The sequence below is a fragment of the Dendrobates tinctorius genome, unplaced genomic scaffold (assembly GCF_039654945.1).
Source record: "Dendrobates tinctorius isolate UK_male_01 unplaced genomic scaffold, ASM3965494v1 ptg000250l, whole genome shotgun sequence".
Taxonomy (NCBI): Eukaryota; Metazoa; Chordata; class Amphibia; order Anura; family Dendrobatidae; genus Dendrobates; species Dendrobates tinctorius.
The window spans coordinates 51,841,421-51,860,876 of NW_027361917.1; the positions used below are offsets into that span (position 1 = coordinate 51,841,421).

General features: G+C 48.2%; 1 protein-coding gene across 5 annotated transcripts in view; it reads right to left on the reverse strand.

Annotated features, from left to right (window-relative positions):
- Positions 1 to 19,456, reverse strand: part of SYNE1 (spectrin repeat containing nuclear envelope protein 1) — a 591,877-nt gene that overhangs the window by 192,244 nt on the left and 380,177 nt on the right. For 2 of the 5 annotated variants that reach the window (XM_073557689.1, XM_073557688.1), the window contains exons 1-3: positions 15,436 to 15,619; positions 7,345 to 7,488; positions 4,174 to 4,368 (exon numbers count right to left, since the gene is read on the reverse strand). In XM_073557689.1, coding sequence (XP_073413790.1) covers positions 4,174 to 4,368; positions 7,345 to 7,488; positions 15,436 to 15,603 — 507 coding nt within the window. In that variant the 5' untranslated portion in view covers positions 15,604 to 15,619. Of the gene's footprint in view, positions 1 to 4,173; positions 4,369 to 7,344; positions 7,489 to 15,435; positions 15,622 to 19,052; positions 19,236 to 19,456 lie in introns of those variants that run through there. The other 3 variants (XM_073557690.1, XM_073557686.1, XM_073557687.1) reach the window with 3 other exon arrangements.

Genomic DNA, 19,456 nt, shown 5'->3' on the forward strand with positions numbered 1-19,456 from the left:
TCTAACAATTTTGCTAGTCTGGTGACCCGGATGTCGTCCGACATCGGGTCACCATGGCAATGATCGGATCTCTGCGATGACGTCATGGGGGCACCAATTTTTAAGTGCAGAGGGGGCTCCCTCCCTCTGCATGCCTGCTAAATGCTGGGGGTTAAAGAGTTGGAAGAGGTGCGGGCAATACTCCTGCACCGAGTGCCGGGTGTCAGCTGTCAGTATGGTATGATCAGACCATGTACCTGTACGATCAGCCACAGCCATCACACAGTACACAGCAGGGGCACATTTATAAGATTATCTCAGCACAGGAACATTTTATTTAAACACATCCAATTGTGGAAATTATTATTATACCAAGATCTATTAATTAAAATGTACTTTGTGGGAAAACCTCTTAAAATTAGACACCTGGCAAATGCAAAGCGCTATGTGTGGCAGCAAACTAACGTTGCATATCATAAAGAAATCCCCATCCCCATCGTCAAGTCAGACATTGTGGTGGCATCATGCTGTGCAGATGCTTTTCTTCAGCAGGGACAGGGAAGCTGAGTTGATGAGAAGATGGAAGGAGCCAAATACAGGGCAATCCTGAAGGAAAAACTGTTAGGCTGTGTGCAGACGGACTTTTTAGGCTGTGTGCACACGATGCAGATTTGCAGCGGTTCCGCAGCGGATTTTACCGCGCAGAAACGTTGCATATCCGCATTGTGATGTACAGTAGCCTTAAAATGAATGGAAAAAAAAACCGCTGTGCAGACGCTGCGGATTTTTCCGCGCGGTACAAAATCCGCAGCATGTTACTTCTTTTGTGCGGTTTTCCATCTCCCCTGTCACCAAATCCGCAGGGGGAAAACCGCAATGGAAAACCGCACAAAAAGCGCAAGAAAACCGCATGAAAAATGGAAGAAATCCGCAGGAAAAATGCAGGTCATTTGACCTGCGGATTTCTTCCATTCTGCGCGGAAAAATCCGCAGGGCTAAAAAGTCCGTCTGCACACAGCCTTAGCCCTGCGGATTTTTCCGCGCAGAATGGAAGAAATCCGCAGGTCAAATGACCTGCATTTTTCCTGCGGATTTCTTCCATTTTTCATGCGGTTTTTGTGCGGTTTTCCATTGCGGTTTTCCCCCTGCAGATTTGGTGACGGGGAGATGGAAAACCGCACAAAAGAAGTAACATGCTGCGGATTTTGTACCGCGGAAAAATCCGCAGCGTCTGCACAGCATTTTTTTTTCCATTCATTTTAAGGCTACTGTACATCACAATGCGGATATGCAACGTTTCTGCGTGGTAAAATCCGCTGCGGAACCGCTGCAAATCTGCATCGTGTGCACACAGCCTTAAGAGGCCACAAAAAACGTGTGACTGGGGCATAGGTCTATCTTCCATCAGGACAATTACCCTTACATACTGCCAGAGCTACAGTGGAATTGTTGGGCCCAAAAACATGTTCATGTGTGTGAATGGCCCAGTCACAGTGCAGACATAAATCCCATTGATAATCTACGACAAGACTTGAAGACTGTGAAACGACACCTCCATCCAATCTCACTGAGCTAGAATTAGTTTACAAAAAAGAATGGGAAAAATGTTCAGCCTCTCGATGTGTAAAACTGGTAGAGACAGACCCCAAAGGACTTGGAGCAGTAATTATGGAGAAAGGTGGTCCTACATATTACTGACTCAGGGGGCTGAATACAAGTTCAGGTCACAATTTTCAGATTTATATTTTTAAAATGTACCATATATTGTTTCCTTTACACTTCACAAATACTTGATATTTATTAATGGTATATCACATAAACTCCTAATAAATTACATTCAAATTTGCAGGTATATCTAGAGATGAGCTAATTTGTTCGGATTCAGTGCTGAATACAATTGGAATAGAATATTGTTTTTGCAATATTCGTAGAACATGGCGGAACATCATTAGAGTCAATGGGAGTAGAAATTACCGAATATGTTCGAAACCGATCATAAGACATACATTCGGCACGAATATTGTCCGAATATTGTTAAAATAAGTTAAAATCAGATTTGGGGACAAAATCCGAACAAATTTGCTCATCTCTAGGTATAATGTGCTAAAACGTGGAAAAGTTCATTACTTTCTCAAGGCACTGTATATTATATATATATATATATATATATATATACACTAGATGGTGGCCCGATTCTAACGCATCGGGTATTCTAGAATATATATGCAGTTTATTTTTGAAGATGTAATAACAATGCAATAATGCACCCCCCAATCCAGATATGTATGGTTCTCTCACCCCCAATCCTGAGATGTATGGTTCTCTCACCCCCAATCCTGATATGCATGCTACCCCTCAACCCCCTCTCCTGGTATGCATGGTCCCCTGACCCCCCCAATCCTGGAATGCATGGTCCTCTCACCCCCCAATCCTGGTATGCATGGTCCTCTCACCTCTCTTTTCTGGTATGCATGGTCTTCTTACTCCCCTTTCGGGGTATGCATGGTCCCCTCACCCCCCAATCCTGGAATGCATGGTCTTCTCACCCCCCAATCCTGGTATGCATGGTCCTCTCACCCCTCTTTCCTGGTATGCATGGTCCTCTTACCCCCCTTTCGGGGTATGCATGGTCCCCTCACCCCCCTTTCTTGGTATGCAAGGTCCTCTCACACCCCAATCCTGGTATGTATGCTCACCGTCACCCCCCTTTCCTGGTATGCATGGTCCCCTCACCCCCCAATCCTGGTATGCATGGTATCCTCACCCCCCTTTCCTGACATGCATGGTCCCCTCACCCCCCAATCCTGGTATGCATTGTCCTCTTACCCCCCTTTCGTGGTATGCATGGTCCCCTCACCCCCCTATCCTTGTATGCATGGTCCCCTCACCCCCCTATCCTGGTATGCATGGTCCCCTCACCCCCCAATCCTGGTACGCATGGTCCCCTCAACCCCCTATCCTGGTATGCATGGTCCCCTCACCCTCCAATCCTGGTATGCATGGTCCCCTCTCCCCCTTTCCGTGTAGCCGCGACCAATCAGCGTCGCGGCCCTCTGTCCGCGACAAATTAGCAATGCGGCCCTGTAGCCGCGACCAATCACTGCTGTGGCCCTGTACAAAAATAATGTTAAAAAATAAAAAAAAGTTATTCTCACCTTTCGATGGCCTCCTGTCTTCTTTCCACGCGCCCGGCCTCGCGTTCCCAGTAATGTTTTGCGGCTTAGCCTGCTGATGACGTCGGTCTTCTTTCTTGCTCTTGTAAGAGTGACGTCGGTCTTCTTTCTCACTCTCGCGAGAGTGATGTCATCAGCAGTCTAAGCCGCAAAGCACTACTGGGAACGCGAGGCCGGGCGCGTGGAAAGAAGACAGGAGACCGTCGGAAGGTGAGAATAACTTTTTTTTATTTTAATTCTCTTTTTTACAGATTAAGGCCTGCACCAATCAGCGGCAGGCGCAGCTTACCGTTACAAACAGCTGCGCCTGTCGCTGATTGGTTGCGGCCTGGCAGGGGCCTGGCGGCTGTGACCAATCAGTGGCCCGCGATTTCGGTTACAGACCGACATGATAAGGCGTTTATATATAGATATATATATCTATATATATCCCCACACATGTAAACAAATTCATTCAATCTAGTGCAGCAACAGATGAGAAACAGCAAACAGTCCAATGCTGAATCCACAGTTACATGTAGTGAGTACACGCCATATGGCCCATGTAACATGACTACTGTATCACTTGATGAGTGCAGTTACGGAAGAGACAAGCCTCTCATTCACGGACTCTTGTGATGTGCCCGCTCATGCCATCAGTGACGGCTATTGTGGCATCACATGACCTGTGGTCAAAATAAAAACGTCTGCTAAAACTACTATTGAAACCCACAAAGCAGATAGTATGTGTGATCCATGCACGTCCAACATCATATGACACCATAAAAATATCCTGCACCTGAATGGCAGATACATAAATAATTGTGTATTTTAGTTTTTTCGCTTTTTTATATTTATTTTCTGGATTATTGGTTTTTACTTTGATAAATTACAGAAATCAATACAGCGTAACCATTTCACCCATAATAAATGCGTATAAGCGGCAGCTGGGTAGTAACGCAGCAGATGCCATCAGGTGCCCAGGGACGCTGGGAGCTTTGTTCTTTGCATATTGAGGCAGATAAAGGAGCACAGGCCTTACCATAACCACAGACGGGTGAGCAGAGTGTGCAGGGAGGAGTTCTGCATCCAGCTCCTCCATTCCCTCCGCCAGCCCCTCCACCTCAGTGACAGTGAGCAGCATTGTGGCATGCTTGGCCTTCATGGTTAGCATCTTGCACTTGGAGTTCAGTGATGCGATCTGCTCCTGATAGCCCTTGATCTTCTTTGCCAGCTCCTGGGAACACATTTTCAATCAGTGCTCTAGTTAAGACCGAAAAAACTGCCATGAAGGAAATCAGCCTTGCATTGTATTGTGTTTCAGGCTTGCAAATAGGCAGGGAGTGACTGGCCAATAAAATCAGCGCTCACAAGCCCTGTATCATCTGTCAGCACTGGCTGGAAGGGAGGATGTTGTCTGTGAAGCTGAAGTAAGCCAGCCTGCATCTCACAACACAGAGAAACCACAGTGCAGCTGCAAGAAGAGGAAATCGCTGTGCAGCCGGGGCCACAATGCACAACCTACACCCAGGGGGCCAGAAGTGGCCGAGCAGGAGCTGCCCCCCACATGGCTCATGTCTCCGGCTGCGTAATGAGGTCATGGAGTGACTACAACTATAAAAAATGCAACAGTCAGCGCCAAGCCAAGACTGAAACAATGAGCGAAGAAATGGAAAACAATAGGCAAATGTTACCCTCCACACCGCCACAAACAAAGGGGTCTGCACCGTATTATATATAATATAGTATGACTGGCAAAGCCTACTAATACAAACAAAAATGGATTGATTTTCAGGAGACCCCTCTGCTTATTAGTGAATGTGATTGACGGGTGTGATATGTTACGGCCTGTGCCGTGTTATACTGTCTGTTTATTTTTATGTAAACAGAAACAAATTAATACCAAGGTTTTAAAAAGTCACCTTACTAATGGTGTCCATCATGTGCTACTGATTTTATGATCATTTATTAGATAAAGTATTATAGAGTAAAGTCTGTGTGATCAATCGATCTGCATTTGGTAGATTACATGTAGAATATTACATAGCACTGCTTGTCCTGATTTACTGCCTGTTATTAGATCTGTGCGCACACTTTCAATCAATCATTTCTGGCAGGTTCAATGTCTGCACAAGACTTGCTGATTAGCATTCTGGGAGAGTAACATGAAGTATAAAGTAGTAGTAGTATTGGCGGCTGGTGTGGATCGATTGCCTGTTGAGTCCATCGGCCACATTAGTAATCTATGGTCACTGGATGAGAGGCCTGAGCACTGCCTCCTGCCTCCCCGCAGCCTGGCACAACATCACTGTCATACCGTATAGCGTAATGTATATGTGATATCGCGTCAGGCCGGCTAATCACAAGAAGAGCCACAAATGGCCTCAGTTAAGACATTAGAGGAAAACTTCACTGTGAACTTTTTCATAGTTGGAGGATTAAGTTATTGTGACGTACAGGACATAGATATGCCAATTAGTGTAGAATTTCCAGACTGCCTTCATAGGCGACATAGTTGTCAAAGAACCTGGAGGGTCAAAACGTTTCTGATAGATTGTCACAAAGAAATTCTAGACTACTTGGCATATCCATGTCCTCCTGTACTTCACAATAAATTAATCTCGCAACTATGAAACAGAACAGAGTGATATATTAGGGGCAATACTCCCCACTCTACTGAGTACTCGGACACCAATTAATGAGTACAGTCTAACTGTGACTCAGTTAAGAGGCAGTTCTCAGGGCTCCTGTCCGGTGAACTCAAAGTACTGATGTGGCTGATGGGCCGGGTCCTGCAAATTGATTTGCACCAACTCTATCAATGATCTCCCTACATTGTAGGAGTTCAGCCTCGGGTTAGCCATCAAATAGCTTGTCCAATAACAGTCAGCAGAATTATAAATGCAGCTCTGGAGCATAAGTTAAGGAATAGTACAATATACATAATATTATTTATGTAGTAGTAATTATAATTATTTAAACTATAATAATATGTAATTTTTTTGTGTGTAAAATGGTGTTCAAGGATGAAGCTGCTTTAACTTATTTTATACTGTTCATTCTTAAAGAGGTTTTCCACTAGTTTACAACACCACGTTATTGGCCCTAGGATGATGGAAAAAAAAAATAATCAAACAATCCGTATCTCAAGAATCAGTGTTATTCCTTGTTACTCATCACTGTGTACTTTTCCTGCGTGGGATGTCACATGACCGCTGCAGCCATCAGCAGTTGATGATTGGCAGCAGCCTTCACATATTGTATATTAACAAATAGTGTTCTTTCATTCTTTTTGCAAAATGTGAAACTGCCTTCAGCCATCAGACACAGTGTTGAATAAGGAGTAGCGGAAAAGGTCTGAGAGGAGATATTGATTTTCTTTATTTTTTCACCTCTTGGGGCCAATAATGAGGTGTTATAAAGAGTGAGCCACCCCTTTAACTGTAAATAATCTAACCTATAATAATGAGTCCAATGGAGATCATAAATATCTGGCTCATTTAGGGGAGTGGAGTACACGGTGGGCTGATTATAACATTAAGCCTATGTGCACACGTTGCGGATTCCGCTGCGGGTTTTTCCGCGCGGAAACGCAGGTAAAACCGCAGTTAAAGTGACCTGCGGTTTGGTCTGCAGTTTTGCACTGTGGTTTCACACCTCTACTATGGTAAAGGTATGAAACCGCTGCGGGATCCGCAAAAACAATTGACATGCTGCGGTTTGTAAACCGCAGCAAAACCGCATCGTCAGCACAGCGTTTTTGAAACCCCATAGGGTTTCATTGTACTGTACATGGTCAGCGGAACTGCTGCGTTTCCGCAGGGCCAAAACCGCTGCGGAAATCCGCAACGTGTGCACATAGCCTAATACACTCTGCAATTCTCAAGAGCAGTACGTTTGTCTGCCAGTCTAACATTTAGTGCAACATGTGGACAAAAGTCCAATATGCCAAGTTTCACAAATCAGAAACCAGTCTGTCTAATACACCTGTACAGAACGGCTCTCCACTCTAGCCCATAGGTGGGTCTGGAGCGTGGGACATCAATGACGCGGTTCTAATGGGGCACAACGACAGGGACTGTCTTCATGAGAGAACCCCTTCAATAAAAAGTACTATTACATTTTCATTTAAGATTTGAGGAAAATGCCTCTAAACTTTAACTTACCATCAGATTTAACAACCTTGATCACTTTAATTACCAAGTATAATTACCTCGTGGCGCTTAATCTGGAACTGTAATTCCTGGATATTGCTGGTGGTTACTTTTGCATCTTGTAATTCCCGATGTGCCTCCTCTATTAGCTGCTGCAAGTGCTTCATTTCATGTTCATACTGCTCATACTGAACCACTGCCTCCTGTAGAGTTAATGTGCAATTATCAACCAAACTGATAATTAAAAAATATACTGAATGTGACAACTTCACTTTAACAATAGGACCATAACAAACCCAAATATGTGGTAACAGCTGGAGCTGAGAAAGGGGGAGGAAGGGGAGCTGATAACTGCTGTATAGAAATCAATGGGCTGGAGAGAGCTGACTGACTACTGCACATACACGTCTCTAGTGATCAATCTGGAAACCAACTGTACACTATAGAAGATAAAAGCTCTTGTACCAGGATAAAGAATCCAGAAAAAGCAAGTCAACTGCAAACTTGCATTTTTAACGCTGTCTAACTAAAGCTAATAACACGAGAAAACGAATTTAACTTCTACACTCATGTACAGTACCTGTTATAATATCACCTTTACTATTCAGAAAATATGTGTTTTTCAAAATAATAATGAATGGCTATGATAATGCAGACGTGCTTAGGGTCCTGTACAAATATCTTTTCATATTGGAAAAAAATCTTGACAAATGAGGAGTTAAATAAAGGGGTGCTGTATGATAGAACTCATATTGGGGAAATGAATGGTGGCATCATGGGACTGACATTGAGGATATGCCATAAGACATGGTGGACACTAGGGAGAGGGTGATGGGAATAACACAACACAACAATGGATTGATAGGGTATTCAGAGACCCTTCTAACACACACTTAGAGACCCTTTAAGAATATCTCTTAAACACTATGACTCTCATAGCTAGAATCATTTTAAAACAGTACTTGTTGATTCAAGATAATATTTGCTCATGATGACCTTTGAATCATATTCGATGAGTTGGAAAGATGGATTTTTGGTTCTTACCATAAAATCTCTTTCTTGGAGCCTTCATTGGGGGACACAGATTACCATGGGTGTATGCTGCTGCTGCTAGGAGGCTGACACTATGCAAAACAAGAAAATTAGCTCCTCCCCGGCAGTATACACCCACCGACAGGCACCAAGCACCTCAGTTGGTGAAAAAGCAGTAGGAGAAGCAACAAGAAAACTCTAAACATATGTACCAACCCAACAAGGGACTCTAAGACCCAACACGGTACAACTTAAACAGGGAGTGTGCTGTGTCCCCCAATGAAGGCTCCAAGAGATTTTACGGTAAGAACCAAGAATCCATCTTTCTTTATCGCCTTATTGGGGGACACAGATTACCATGGGACGTTCCAAAGCAGTCCCAAGGGTGGGAACAGCAATAAGGTACGAAAGTAACGGAAAGGCTTAGGTCGGCCGGTGAGCCACCGCCGCCTGCAGAACCTTCCTACCAACAACAGCATCAGACGAGGCCTGGGTATGAACCCTGTAGAACCTCGTGAAAGTGTGCAAAGATGACCAGGTTGCGGCCTTGCAAATTTGCATGGCCGAGGCCTGGTGACGAGCAGCCCACGAAGCCGCCACAGCCCGGGTGGAATGAGCTCTTACTTCCGGAGGGGGTCGCTTTTCCTGAAGACGAAATGCCTCCAGAATGGTAGAACGAATCCAGCGAGCGATTGTGGATTTGGAAGCCGGAAGGCCCTTCTGGCGACCTTCAGAGATGATCAGCAAGGAATCGGACCGACGAAAGGAAGAAGTCCTGGCGAGATAGACACGCAGGGCTCTAACTACGTCCAGTTTGTGGAGAGACTTCTCAAGAGGATGAGATGGAGCCGGACAAAAAGAAGGAAGGACGATATCCTCATTGATATGGAAAGCGGAAACCACCTTTGGAAGAAAAGAAGGAACGGGCCTGAGAACGGCTTTGTCCTGATGGAGAATCAGGTAAGGGGAACGACAAGACAAGGCCGCCAATTCAGAAACTCTTCTGATGGATGAAATGGCGATCAAAAAGGTGACCTTCCAAGAGAGAAGGGACAAAAGGATGTCCTGGAGAGGCTCGAACGGCGCCTTCTGGAGAGCGCCAAGAACGAGGTTGAGATCCCACGGGTCTATTGGCGAATGATGAGGAGGAGCCACGTGGGAAACCCCTTGCAGAAAGGTTTTGACCTGTGGTAGAGAAGCTAGCTCTCTTTGGAAGAGGATAGAGAGAGCGGAAACCTGGCCTTTGAGCGTACTGAGGGACAGACCCGCGTCTAACCCAGACTGAAGAAACCCAAGGATAGATGGGATAGAAAAGGACATTGGGAAGACTCTTTTATCATCGCACCAACGGAAAAAAGCCTTCCAGTACCTATAGTAAATGCGGGAAGAGGCTGGTTTCCTGGCTCTGATCATAGTTTGAATAACCTGACTGGACAGACCTGATTCCTTCAGAATTGCGGTCTCAACGGCCATGCCGTCAAACTCAGAGACTGAGAATTCTCGTGGTAAAGGGGGCCTTGCGAGAGAAGGTCTGGACGGTCTGGAAGCCTCCAGGGGACGTCCGCGAGCATGTTGACCAGTTCCGCGTACCAAGGCCGTCTTGGCCAATCTGGAGCGACTAGAATCACTGGTACGCCTTCCGAATTTATCTTTTTGACCACTCGAGGGATCAAGGCCAGAGGCGGGAACAGATAAGGAAGTTGAAACTGGGACCACGGAGTCACCAGTGCGTCGCATGCGACGGCTAGAGGGTCCCTGGACCTGGCTACGAACTGCGGCACCTTGTGGTTCATCCGAGATGCCATGAGATCGACATCCGGGGTGCCCCAACGGTCGCATATCTGAGAGAAGACTGCGGGGTGCAGGGACCATTCGCCGGACGCTAGGCCCTGGCGACTCAGAAAGTCGGCTGCCCAATTTTCCACCCCTGGAATATGGACGGCGGAGATTGTCGGAACATAACGTTCTGCCCAGCGGAATATCTTGGCCACTTCTGACATTACTTGCTTGCTGCGCGTGCCCCCCTGATGGTTTATGTACGCCACGGCCATGGCGTTGTCCGACTGAATACGGACCGGCTTGCCGGACAGGAGGGGCTGCCAATGAAGAAGGGCCAGGAAGATTGCTCTGATCTCCAGAAGATTGATTGGGAGGAGAGACTCCTGTGGCTTCCAGCGTCCTTGGGCCGCTTTCTGATGGAACACGGCCCCCCATCCTAGAAGGCTCACATCGGTGGTGATGACTTGCCACTGAGGCGGAAGGAAGGACCTCCCTTGGAGAACTGACGCTGGCCGTAGCCACCAAGTGAGAGACTGCCTCACTCTGAGAGGAAGCCGAATAGGACGGTCCAAGGACATCGTGGTCTTGTCCCAGGCTGAAAGCAGAGACAGCTGGAGGGGGCGAAGAGGAAACTGCGCAAAGGGTACTGCTTCCATGGAAGCCACCATCTTCCCCAGGACCTTCATGCAGAACCGAATGGGAATGGGAGCAGGCCTCTTGAGAGTCCTGATGCCCTTGGAAAGAGTTGTAAATTTTTCCCTTGGAAGAAAAACACGGGCTAGCTTCGTATCGAATTCCATGCCCAGAAAGGTCAGACGCTGGGTGGGGATCAGAATGGACTTCTCCTTGTTGACTAGCCAACCTAGGCGGCTGAGAGTGTCCAGAGTTATCTGAAGGCTCTGGAGACAGTCCTGGCGAGACGAACCCTTGATCAAAAGATCGTCCAGATAAGGGATGATGAGGATCCCTCTGGAGCGAAGGATGGCCATGACGGTCGCCATCACCTTCGTGAAAACACGGGGTGCTGAAGCTAGGCCGAAAGGAAGAGCTGTGAACTGAAAGTGGTCTCCCTGAAACGCAAATCGAAGATACTTCTGATGCTGCGCACAAATTGGAATGTGCAGATAGGCATCCCGAATGTCCACCGAGCAGAGGAATTCCCCGGGTTCCATGGAAGCAATCACCGACCGAAGAGACTCCATTTTGAAATGAAGAATCTTCACGTGGCGATTGAGCAATTGGAGGTCCAGAATAGGACGAAGAGAGCCGTCTTTCTTCGGGACTACAAAGAGATTGGAGTAGAACCCGGAAAACCGTTCGTTTGAGGGAACGGGAACAATGACTCCGGCGGAAAGAAGGGAGGAAATGCCCTGCAGAAAACCCGGAATCTGGGCCCGCTGTCGCGGAGGCCGAGACCGGAAAAACCGTCTGTTCGGGAGTGAAGCAAATTCGATCTTGTATCCGGATGCGACGAGTTCTCTGACCCAAGCGTCGTCGACAACGGACAGCCAAGCATCCACGAAAGAGGAAAGTCTGCCTCCCACCCTGGAAGATATTCCAGGTGGGGGTGACCCGTCACTTAGACGAAAATCTGCCGGAATTGGCGCCTGTAGATCTGGAATATTGTCCTCTTGATCTCCAGCGAGGAGCGGGTTTGTAGGAAGGTTTCCTCTGATCCCGCTCCCTGGTGGCGGGCGGCCGATCCTGTTGAGTGGCTCTCTCCGTGGCAGAGAAGGGACGAAAGGGCCTGAATGATCGAAAACCCTTTCTGTTCAAAAAACGTTTTGGTCGAGATTGGGGAAGCGAAGTACCTTTACCTCCAGTGGCATCGGAAATTATCTGATCCAGCTTTGCTCCAAAGAGTCTAGAGCCATGGAATGGCAGATTGGTAAGCGACTTTTTTGAAGTAGTATCCGCATTCCATGACTTTAGCCAGAGGACTCGGCGTACAGCTACTATGTTGCTGTTAGCCCTTGCAACGCAGCCGGCCGCGTCCAAGGAGGCGGCCAAAAGGTATTTACCCGCATGGTTAATCTGATCTGCAAGATCCGCCAACTCGTCTTGAGGAGCTGACGCTAAGATGCCTCTGCGAAGAATTTTTGCCCAAGCGGAAATGACTTTCACCACCCAGGCGGATGCGAAAATAGGGCAGAGAGAGGCGCCAGATGCCTCAAAGATAGATTTAGCTAGAGATTCAATCTGCCTGTCAGAAGGATCTTTGAGCGATGCCCCATCTGGTAGAGAGAGCACAGTTTTTGAAGCTATCCAGGAAACTGGAGGATCCACCTCGGGAGCCTTGGACCACTTTGAGAGCAGTTCTGCGACAAAGGGGTACAGAACGTCCAAGTACTTGCGGCCTGAGAAACGTTGCTCAGGGCGCTCCCAGTGTTTGGATAAGGTAGTATCGAAATCGTTGTGATTGGGAAAGGTTCGAGACGGAGGTCTTGCTCGTTTAAGGAGAACCGAGCATTCCTGAGGTGGAGCCTCATCCTGTTTAATTTTTAGTGTTTGGAAGATAGCTGCAATAAGACTATCGACCATGTCCCGCGTTTTAGAAACGCTGTTCCCCTCAGAACTAGCTTCCGATTGAGAATCATCGCCTGACTGAAGGTTGTCATCCGAGGAAGGAGAAGGAGGCCTGGGAGCGGAAGGGCCCTGCGAGCTCGAGGACGAAGTGGACAGAGCCCGCTTCCTAGAAGTCCTACCCTGTCTGTCTCTCTGAAGGTCGCGGTCAGGTGCGGACGACTCACCCCGAGAGGCGGTCGGGGCAGAGGTGGCTGAGGTTAGCTGAGGTAATCGTTCTAAGACCTGGACCAGCGACTGTGATACTTTTGTCAAATCAGAAACAGACTGTGACATTGTAACGGCCCACTCCGGGGGGGAGAGAGAAGGGAAGAGCGCCCTCAGGCCGGGACTCTGTGCGTTCCTGAGATGACATATTTGAAGGACTGCAAGGGGGGCAGAATGGGGACGACCGACCCGATGCCCACTTCTTTTTACAGCGCGCACAGGCGTAATAGGTAGCGGTGGGCCTGAAGCAGAGATCCCCTGAAGGGTTGGGCATAAGTAAACTGCACTGAATGGCCGCAGGAATTAGGGAATAACTGCTGAGGAGAGCTAATCCTTGCCTCAGAGCAGAGCCTACCGAGATTCTGTGCGAGCAGCAGAAGAAACGCCAAAGTGTCCCCCAAGCAGCGCAGGAAGGAGTGATTAGGAACAGGAGATCCTTGTGCTGGAAGATGGGGGTGGAGCTTAGAAGCTGCGCCGTGAGTGGTTAATAGCGACGGAGAGGGCATGGCAGAAGGGGGAGGCTGGCATCTCAAAGAGAAAGAAGCCCTGTGATGGGCTAGAAAAGGCGCGCTGAAAGGAGCGCACTAGGAAGGGAGGAGGGAGCAGAAGAATTCCCCGCGCTGAGGGGAAAGTGAAAGCGAAAGTGACGGCGCCGCAGCCCCATGCCGACCCCGACATACCGTGCTAAGGAAGTGGCCATTTGATCGCGGTCCTGCTGCTTGCGACGCTGCGGTGAGTGAGGGGAACCCCAGAGTCTCCCTGACTAGAGCAGGGGAAGGGGAGGACCGCAAGCGGCTGTGTGAGCGCGCGGCAGGCAGAAAGTGCGGGAGATTCAAATGCTGTGGACCTCACCAAGGTCCTTTTTTCTTCTCCCATGCACTGAAGCTTATGCGGGGCCGGAGGGAACGTACAGGCACTTACCTGACGTCCCAGAAGAGGATGACCACAGGGGCCCACGGGGAAACGGCAGGCCGCTGGGAGGGGAAGGAGTCCTCTGTACCCGCATCCTGCAGAAGACGGCTTGAAACACCTGCGATCGCCGTCTTCCTCTCAGCCCTGTCCCGAGAAAGGGGTGAGGAGGGGGATTCGGCAAGGACCAGCCACCTGTCCACAACCCTTATCACCGGAAGGTGATAGGGAAAAGTCCTGCCTACGGTACTGAGAGTTGCGATGTGGGTGACACCACACTGCTCGCTCAGTCGCATGATATAGGAAATCAGGGTGATAACTATACCCTGTTTCCCACTGGAAAAAACCTAAAAGATAAAAGAAGGAAAAGATTAAAAAGTTCAAGCTAAACCTGAAAGAATAATTGGATTAAAAACTGCGGATCTGGGGAGATCCTGGTCCGCCTCCTACAGACACTAAGCACAAACTGAGGTGCTTGGTGCCTGTCGGTGGGTGTATACTGCCGGGGAGGAGCTAATTTTCTTGTTTTGCATAGTGTCAGCCTCCTAGCAGCAGCAGCATACACCCATGGTAATCTGTGTCCCCCAATAAGGCGATAAAGAAATATCTCTGGTCACTAAGGGTACCGTTACACTTAGCGATGCACCAGCAATCCCGACAACGATATGGATCACTGGTGCATTGCTAAGTTGTCGCTAGTGAGCTGCCACACAGGCAGATCTCACCAGCGACATAGCAGGGGTTGGGGGTCGCTACTTACCTGTCAGACGCAGCGATCCTGGCGTCCTCCCGCCCGCATCCACGCGTCACTCGTCGGCACCACAGGAAGCCCAGCAGGAAGCAGACGACGATAAATGGTCCAGGACGTTCTCGCGCGACCAGTAATGAGCAGCGGGGGAGCCGGTCGGAGGTAAGTATCAGACATAGCGATATCGCTAGCAATATCGCTGCTACATCACAAAATCGGTGACGTTACAGCGATATAGCTAGCGATATCGCTATGTGTAACGGAGGCTTAAGACCTCTCCTCTAGTACTTCTTACTGATAAACACCAAGTCACCACTTAGCACCGTATTGATTGAGGTAGCTAATGACAGTTAGCATATAATTAATCAGATAAAGGTTTAGTAACTATGGAGGCTAATGATGATGATTAGACTTTAGACTCTCATCTAACTCTAGGATGAGAGTCACCGGATGATAAGAAAACGTTTTATCTGTATGTTTATCGGCTTACTAATGCATTTTAGAATATTTCACTATAATTAATGATTTACTAACTAATTCTGATATGCATAGAGATGATGTAATGATGTAATGCGTACGCCTCTTTCGGTTGTGGATATAAGCAGCTAGTTTCAATTAAAACTTCAGATGAATTGCACCCAGAGATACCTCTCCTGTGTTCATCTCGTCTCATCCTGCTCCGATCGAAGCCTATCTGATCTGGCACCTTCCAATATACTAGAAGGGTCGCAGGAGGCCCACCTAAACTTGACAGGATGGATTCACTCTTGGAAAGCAGAATGTCGTGTGATGCTTTTATGAAGAAATAACTGTAATCTTTAGAGAAGCGGATAAGAATTTATGAGCCAGCTAGAGAGGATAACTTTAAGAGATGATATCAGTGAGTGCTTACCTGCATAATATTACACTGCTGGATGGCGGTGTGTTGAAGGCGGCTGGTCTCCTCTTGCAACCTGACAGCTATGCGACATATAGGAAGACTAGTGACTACTTCTTCGGGAATTCTTAAGGCACTTTGGCAAAGTTGGACAGCGTGAACCTTTGGTTTTAGGGTCTCCATTTTAGATAGTAGGTGCTGTAAAGACAATCTTTCTTCGGGAGCCGTCTTTCTTCGGGACTACAAAGAGATTGGAGTAGAACCCGGAAAACCGTTCGTTTGAGGGAACGGGAACAATGACTCCGGCGGAAAGAAGGGAGGAAATGGCCTGCAGAAAACCCGGAATCTGGGCCCGCTGTCGCGGAGGCCGAGACCGGAAAAACCGTCTGTTCGGGAGTGAAGCAAATTCGATCTTGTATCCGGATGCGACGAGTTCTCTGACCCAAGCGTCGTCGACAACGGACAGCCAAGCATCCACGAAAGAGGAAAGTCTGCCTCCCACCCTGGAAGAAATTCCAGGTGGGGGTGACCCGTCACTTAGACGAAAATCTGCCGGAATTGGCGCCTGCAGATCTGGAATATTGTCCTCTAGATCTCCAGCGAGGAGCGGGTTTGTAGGAAGGTTTCCTCTGATCCCGCTCCCTGGTGGCGGGCGGCCGATCCTGTTGAGTGGCTCTCTCCGTGGCAGAGAAGGGACGAAAGGGCCTGAATGGTCGAAAACCCTTTCTGTTCAAAAAACGTTTTGGTCGAGATTGGGGAAGCGAAGTACCTTTACCTCCAGTGGCATCGGAAATTATCTGATCCAGCTTTGCTCCAAAGAGTCTAGAGCCATGGAATGGCAGATTGGTAAGCGACTTTTTTGAAGTAGTATCCGCATTCCATGACTTTAGCCAGAGGACTCGGCGTACAGCTACTATGTTGCTGTTAGCCCTTGCAACGCAGCCGGCCGCGTCCAAGGAGGCGGCCAAAAGGTATTTACCCGCATGGTTAATCTGATCTGCAAGATCCGCCAACTCGTCTTGAGGAGCTGACGCTAAGATGCCTCTGCGAAGAATTTTTGCCCAAGCGGAAATGACTTTCACCACCCAGGCGGATGCGAAAATAGGGCAGAGAGAGGCGCCAGATGCCTCAAAGATAGATTTAGCTAGAGATTCAATCTGCCTGTCAGAAGGATCTTTGAGCGATGCCCCATCTGGTAGAGAGAGCACCGTTTTTGAGGCTATCCGGGAAACTGGAGGATCCACCTCGGGAGCCTTGGACCACTTTGAGAGCAGTTCTGCGTCAAAGGGGTACAGAACGTCCAAGTACTTGCGGCCTGAGAAACGTTGCTCAGGGCGCTCCCAGTGTTTGGATAAGGCAGTAAACTGCACTGAATGGCCGCAGGAATTAGGGAATAACTGCCGAGGAGAGCTAATCCTTGCCTCAGAGCAGAGCCTACCGAGATTCTGTGCGAGCAGCAGAAGAAACGCCAAAGTGTCCCCCAAGCAGCGCAGGAAGGAGTGATTAGGAACAGGAGATCCTTGTGCTGGAAGATGGGGGTGGAGCTTAGCAGCTGCGCCGTGAGTGGTTAATAGCGACGGAGAGGGCATGGCAGAAGGGGGAGGCTGGCATCTCAAAGAGAAAGAAGCCCTGTGATGGGCTAGAAAAGGCGCGCTGAAAGGAGCGCACTAGGAAGGGAGGAGGGAGCAGAAGAATTCCCCGCGCTGAGGGGAAAGTGAAAGCGAAAGTGACGGCGCCGCAGCCCCATGCCGACCCCGACATACCGCGCTAAGGAAGTGGCCATTTGATCGCGGTCCTGCTGCTTGCGACGCTGCGGTGAGTGAGGGGAACCCCAGAGTCTCCCTGACTAGAGCAGGGGAAGGGGAGGACCGCAAGCGGCTGTGTGAGCGCGCGGCAGGCAGAAAGGGCGGGAGATTCAAATGCTGTGGACCTCACCAAGGTCCTTTTTTCTTCTCCCATGCACTGAAGCTTATGCGGGGCCGGAGGGAACGTACAGGCACTTACCTGACGTCCCAGAAGAGGATGACCACAGGGGCCCACGGGGAAACGGCAGGCCGCTGGGAGGGGAAGGAGTCCTCTGTACCCGCATCCTGCAGAAGACGGCTTGAAACACCTGCGATCGCCGTCTTCCTCTCAGCCCTGTCCCGAGAAAGGGGTGAGGAGGGGGATTCGGCAAGGACCAGCCACCTGTCCACAACCCTTATCACCGGAAGGTGATAGGGAAAAGTCCTGCCTACGGTACTGAGAGTTGCGATGTGGGTGACACCACACTGCTCGCTCAGTCGCATGATATAGGAAATCAGGGTGATAACTATACCCTGTTTCCCACTGGAAAAAACCTAAAAGATAAAAGAAGGAAAAGATTAAAAAGTTCAAGCTAAACCTGAAAGAATAATTGGATTAAAAACTGCGGATCTGGGGAGATCCTGGTCCGCCTCCTACAGACACTAAGCACAAACTGAGGTGCTTGGTGCCTGTCGGTGGGTGTATACTGCCGGGGAGGAGCTAATTTTCTTGTTTTGCATAGTGTCAGCCTCCTAGCAGCAGCAGCATACACCCATGGTAATCTGTGTCCCCCAATAAGGCGATAAAGAAATATCTCTGGTCACTAAGGGTACCATTACACTTAGCGATGCACCAGCAATCCCGACAACGATATGGATCACTGGTGCATCGCTAAGTTGTCGCTAGTGAGCTGCCACACAGGCAGATCTCACCAGCGACATAGCAGGGGTTGGGGGTCGCTACTTACCTGTCAGACGCAGCGATCCTGGCGTCCTCCCGCCCGCATCCACGCGTCACTCGTCGGCACCACAGGAAGCCCAGCAGGAAGCAGACGACGATAAATGGTCCAGGACGTTCTCGCGCGACCAGTAATGAGCAGCGGGGGAGCCGGTCGGAGGTAAGTATCAGACATAGCGATATCGCTAGCAATATCGCTGCTACATCACAAAATCGGTGACGTTACAGCGATATAGCTAGCGATATCGCTATGTGTAACGGAGGCTTAAGACCTCTCCTCTAGTACTTCTTACTGATAAACACCAAGTCACCACTTAGCACCGTATTGATTGAGGTAGCTAATGACAGTTAGCATATAATTAATCAGATAAAGGTTTAGTAACTATGGAGGCTAATGATGATGATTAGACTTTAGACTCTCATCTAACTCTAGGATGAGAGTCACCGGATGATAAGAAAACGTTTTATCTGTATGTTTATCGGCTTACTAATGCATTTTAGAATATTTCACTATAATTAATGATTTACTAACTAATTCTGATATGCATAGAGATGATGTAATGATGTAATGCGTACGCCTCTTTCGGTTGTGGATATAAGCAGCTAGTTTCAATTAAAACTTCAGATGATTTGCACCCAGAGATACCTCTCCTGTGTTCATCTCGTCTCATCCTGCTCCGATCGAAGCCTATCTGATCTGGCACCTTCCAATATACTAGAAGGGTCGCAGGAGGCCCACCTAAACTTGACAGGATGGATTCACTCTTGGAAAGCAGAATGTCGTGTGATGCTTTTATGAAGAAATAACTGTAATCTTTAGAGAAGCGGATAAGAATTTATGAGCCAGCTAGAGAGGATAACTTTAAGAGATGATATCAGTGAGTGCTTACCTGCATAATATTACACTGCTGGATGGCGGTGTGTTGAAGGCGGCTGGTCTCCTCTTGCAACCTGACAGCTATGCGACATATAGGAAGACTAGTGACTACTTCTTCGGGAATTCTTAAGGCACTTTGGCAAAGTTGGACAGCGTGAACCTTTGGTTTTAGGGTCTCCATTTTAGATAGTAGGTGCTGTAAAGACAATCATTTATTAAATATTTGTACCTGAAGAAAGATTCACGTCTGACACATGCACATTACAGATCATTATGGCTCTGTCTTGAGGCTGAAAGAAATGGTGTGCAGGGAAAACGCATTCTAAACCAGTGCTTCATTTCCATCATTCTTATGATCATTAGATGACCCAACCGATCAGAAAGTTGTTTGTTTTTTTATTTTAGTACTGGAGTAGT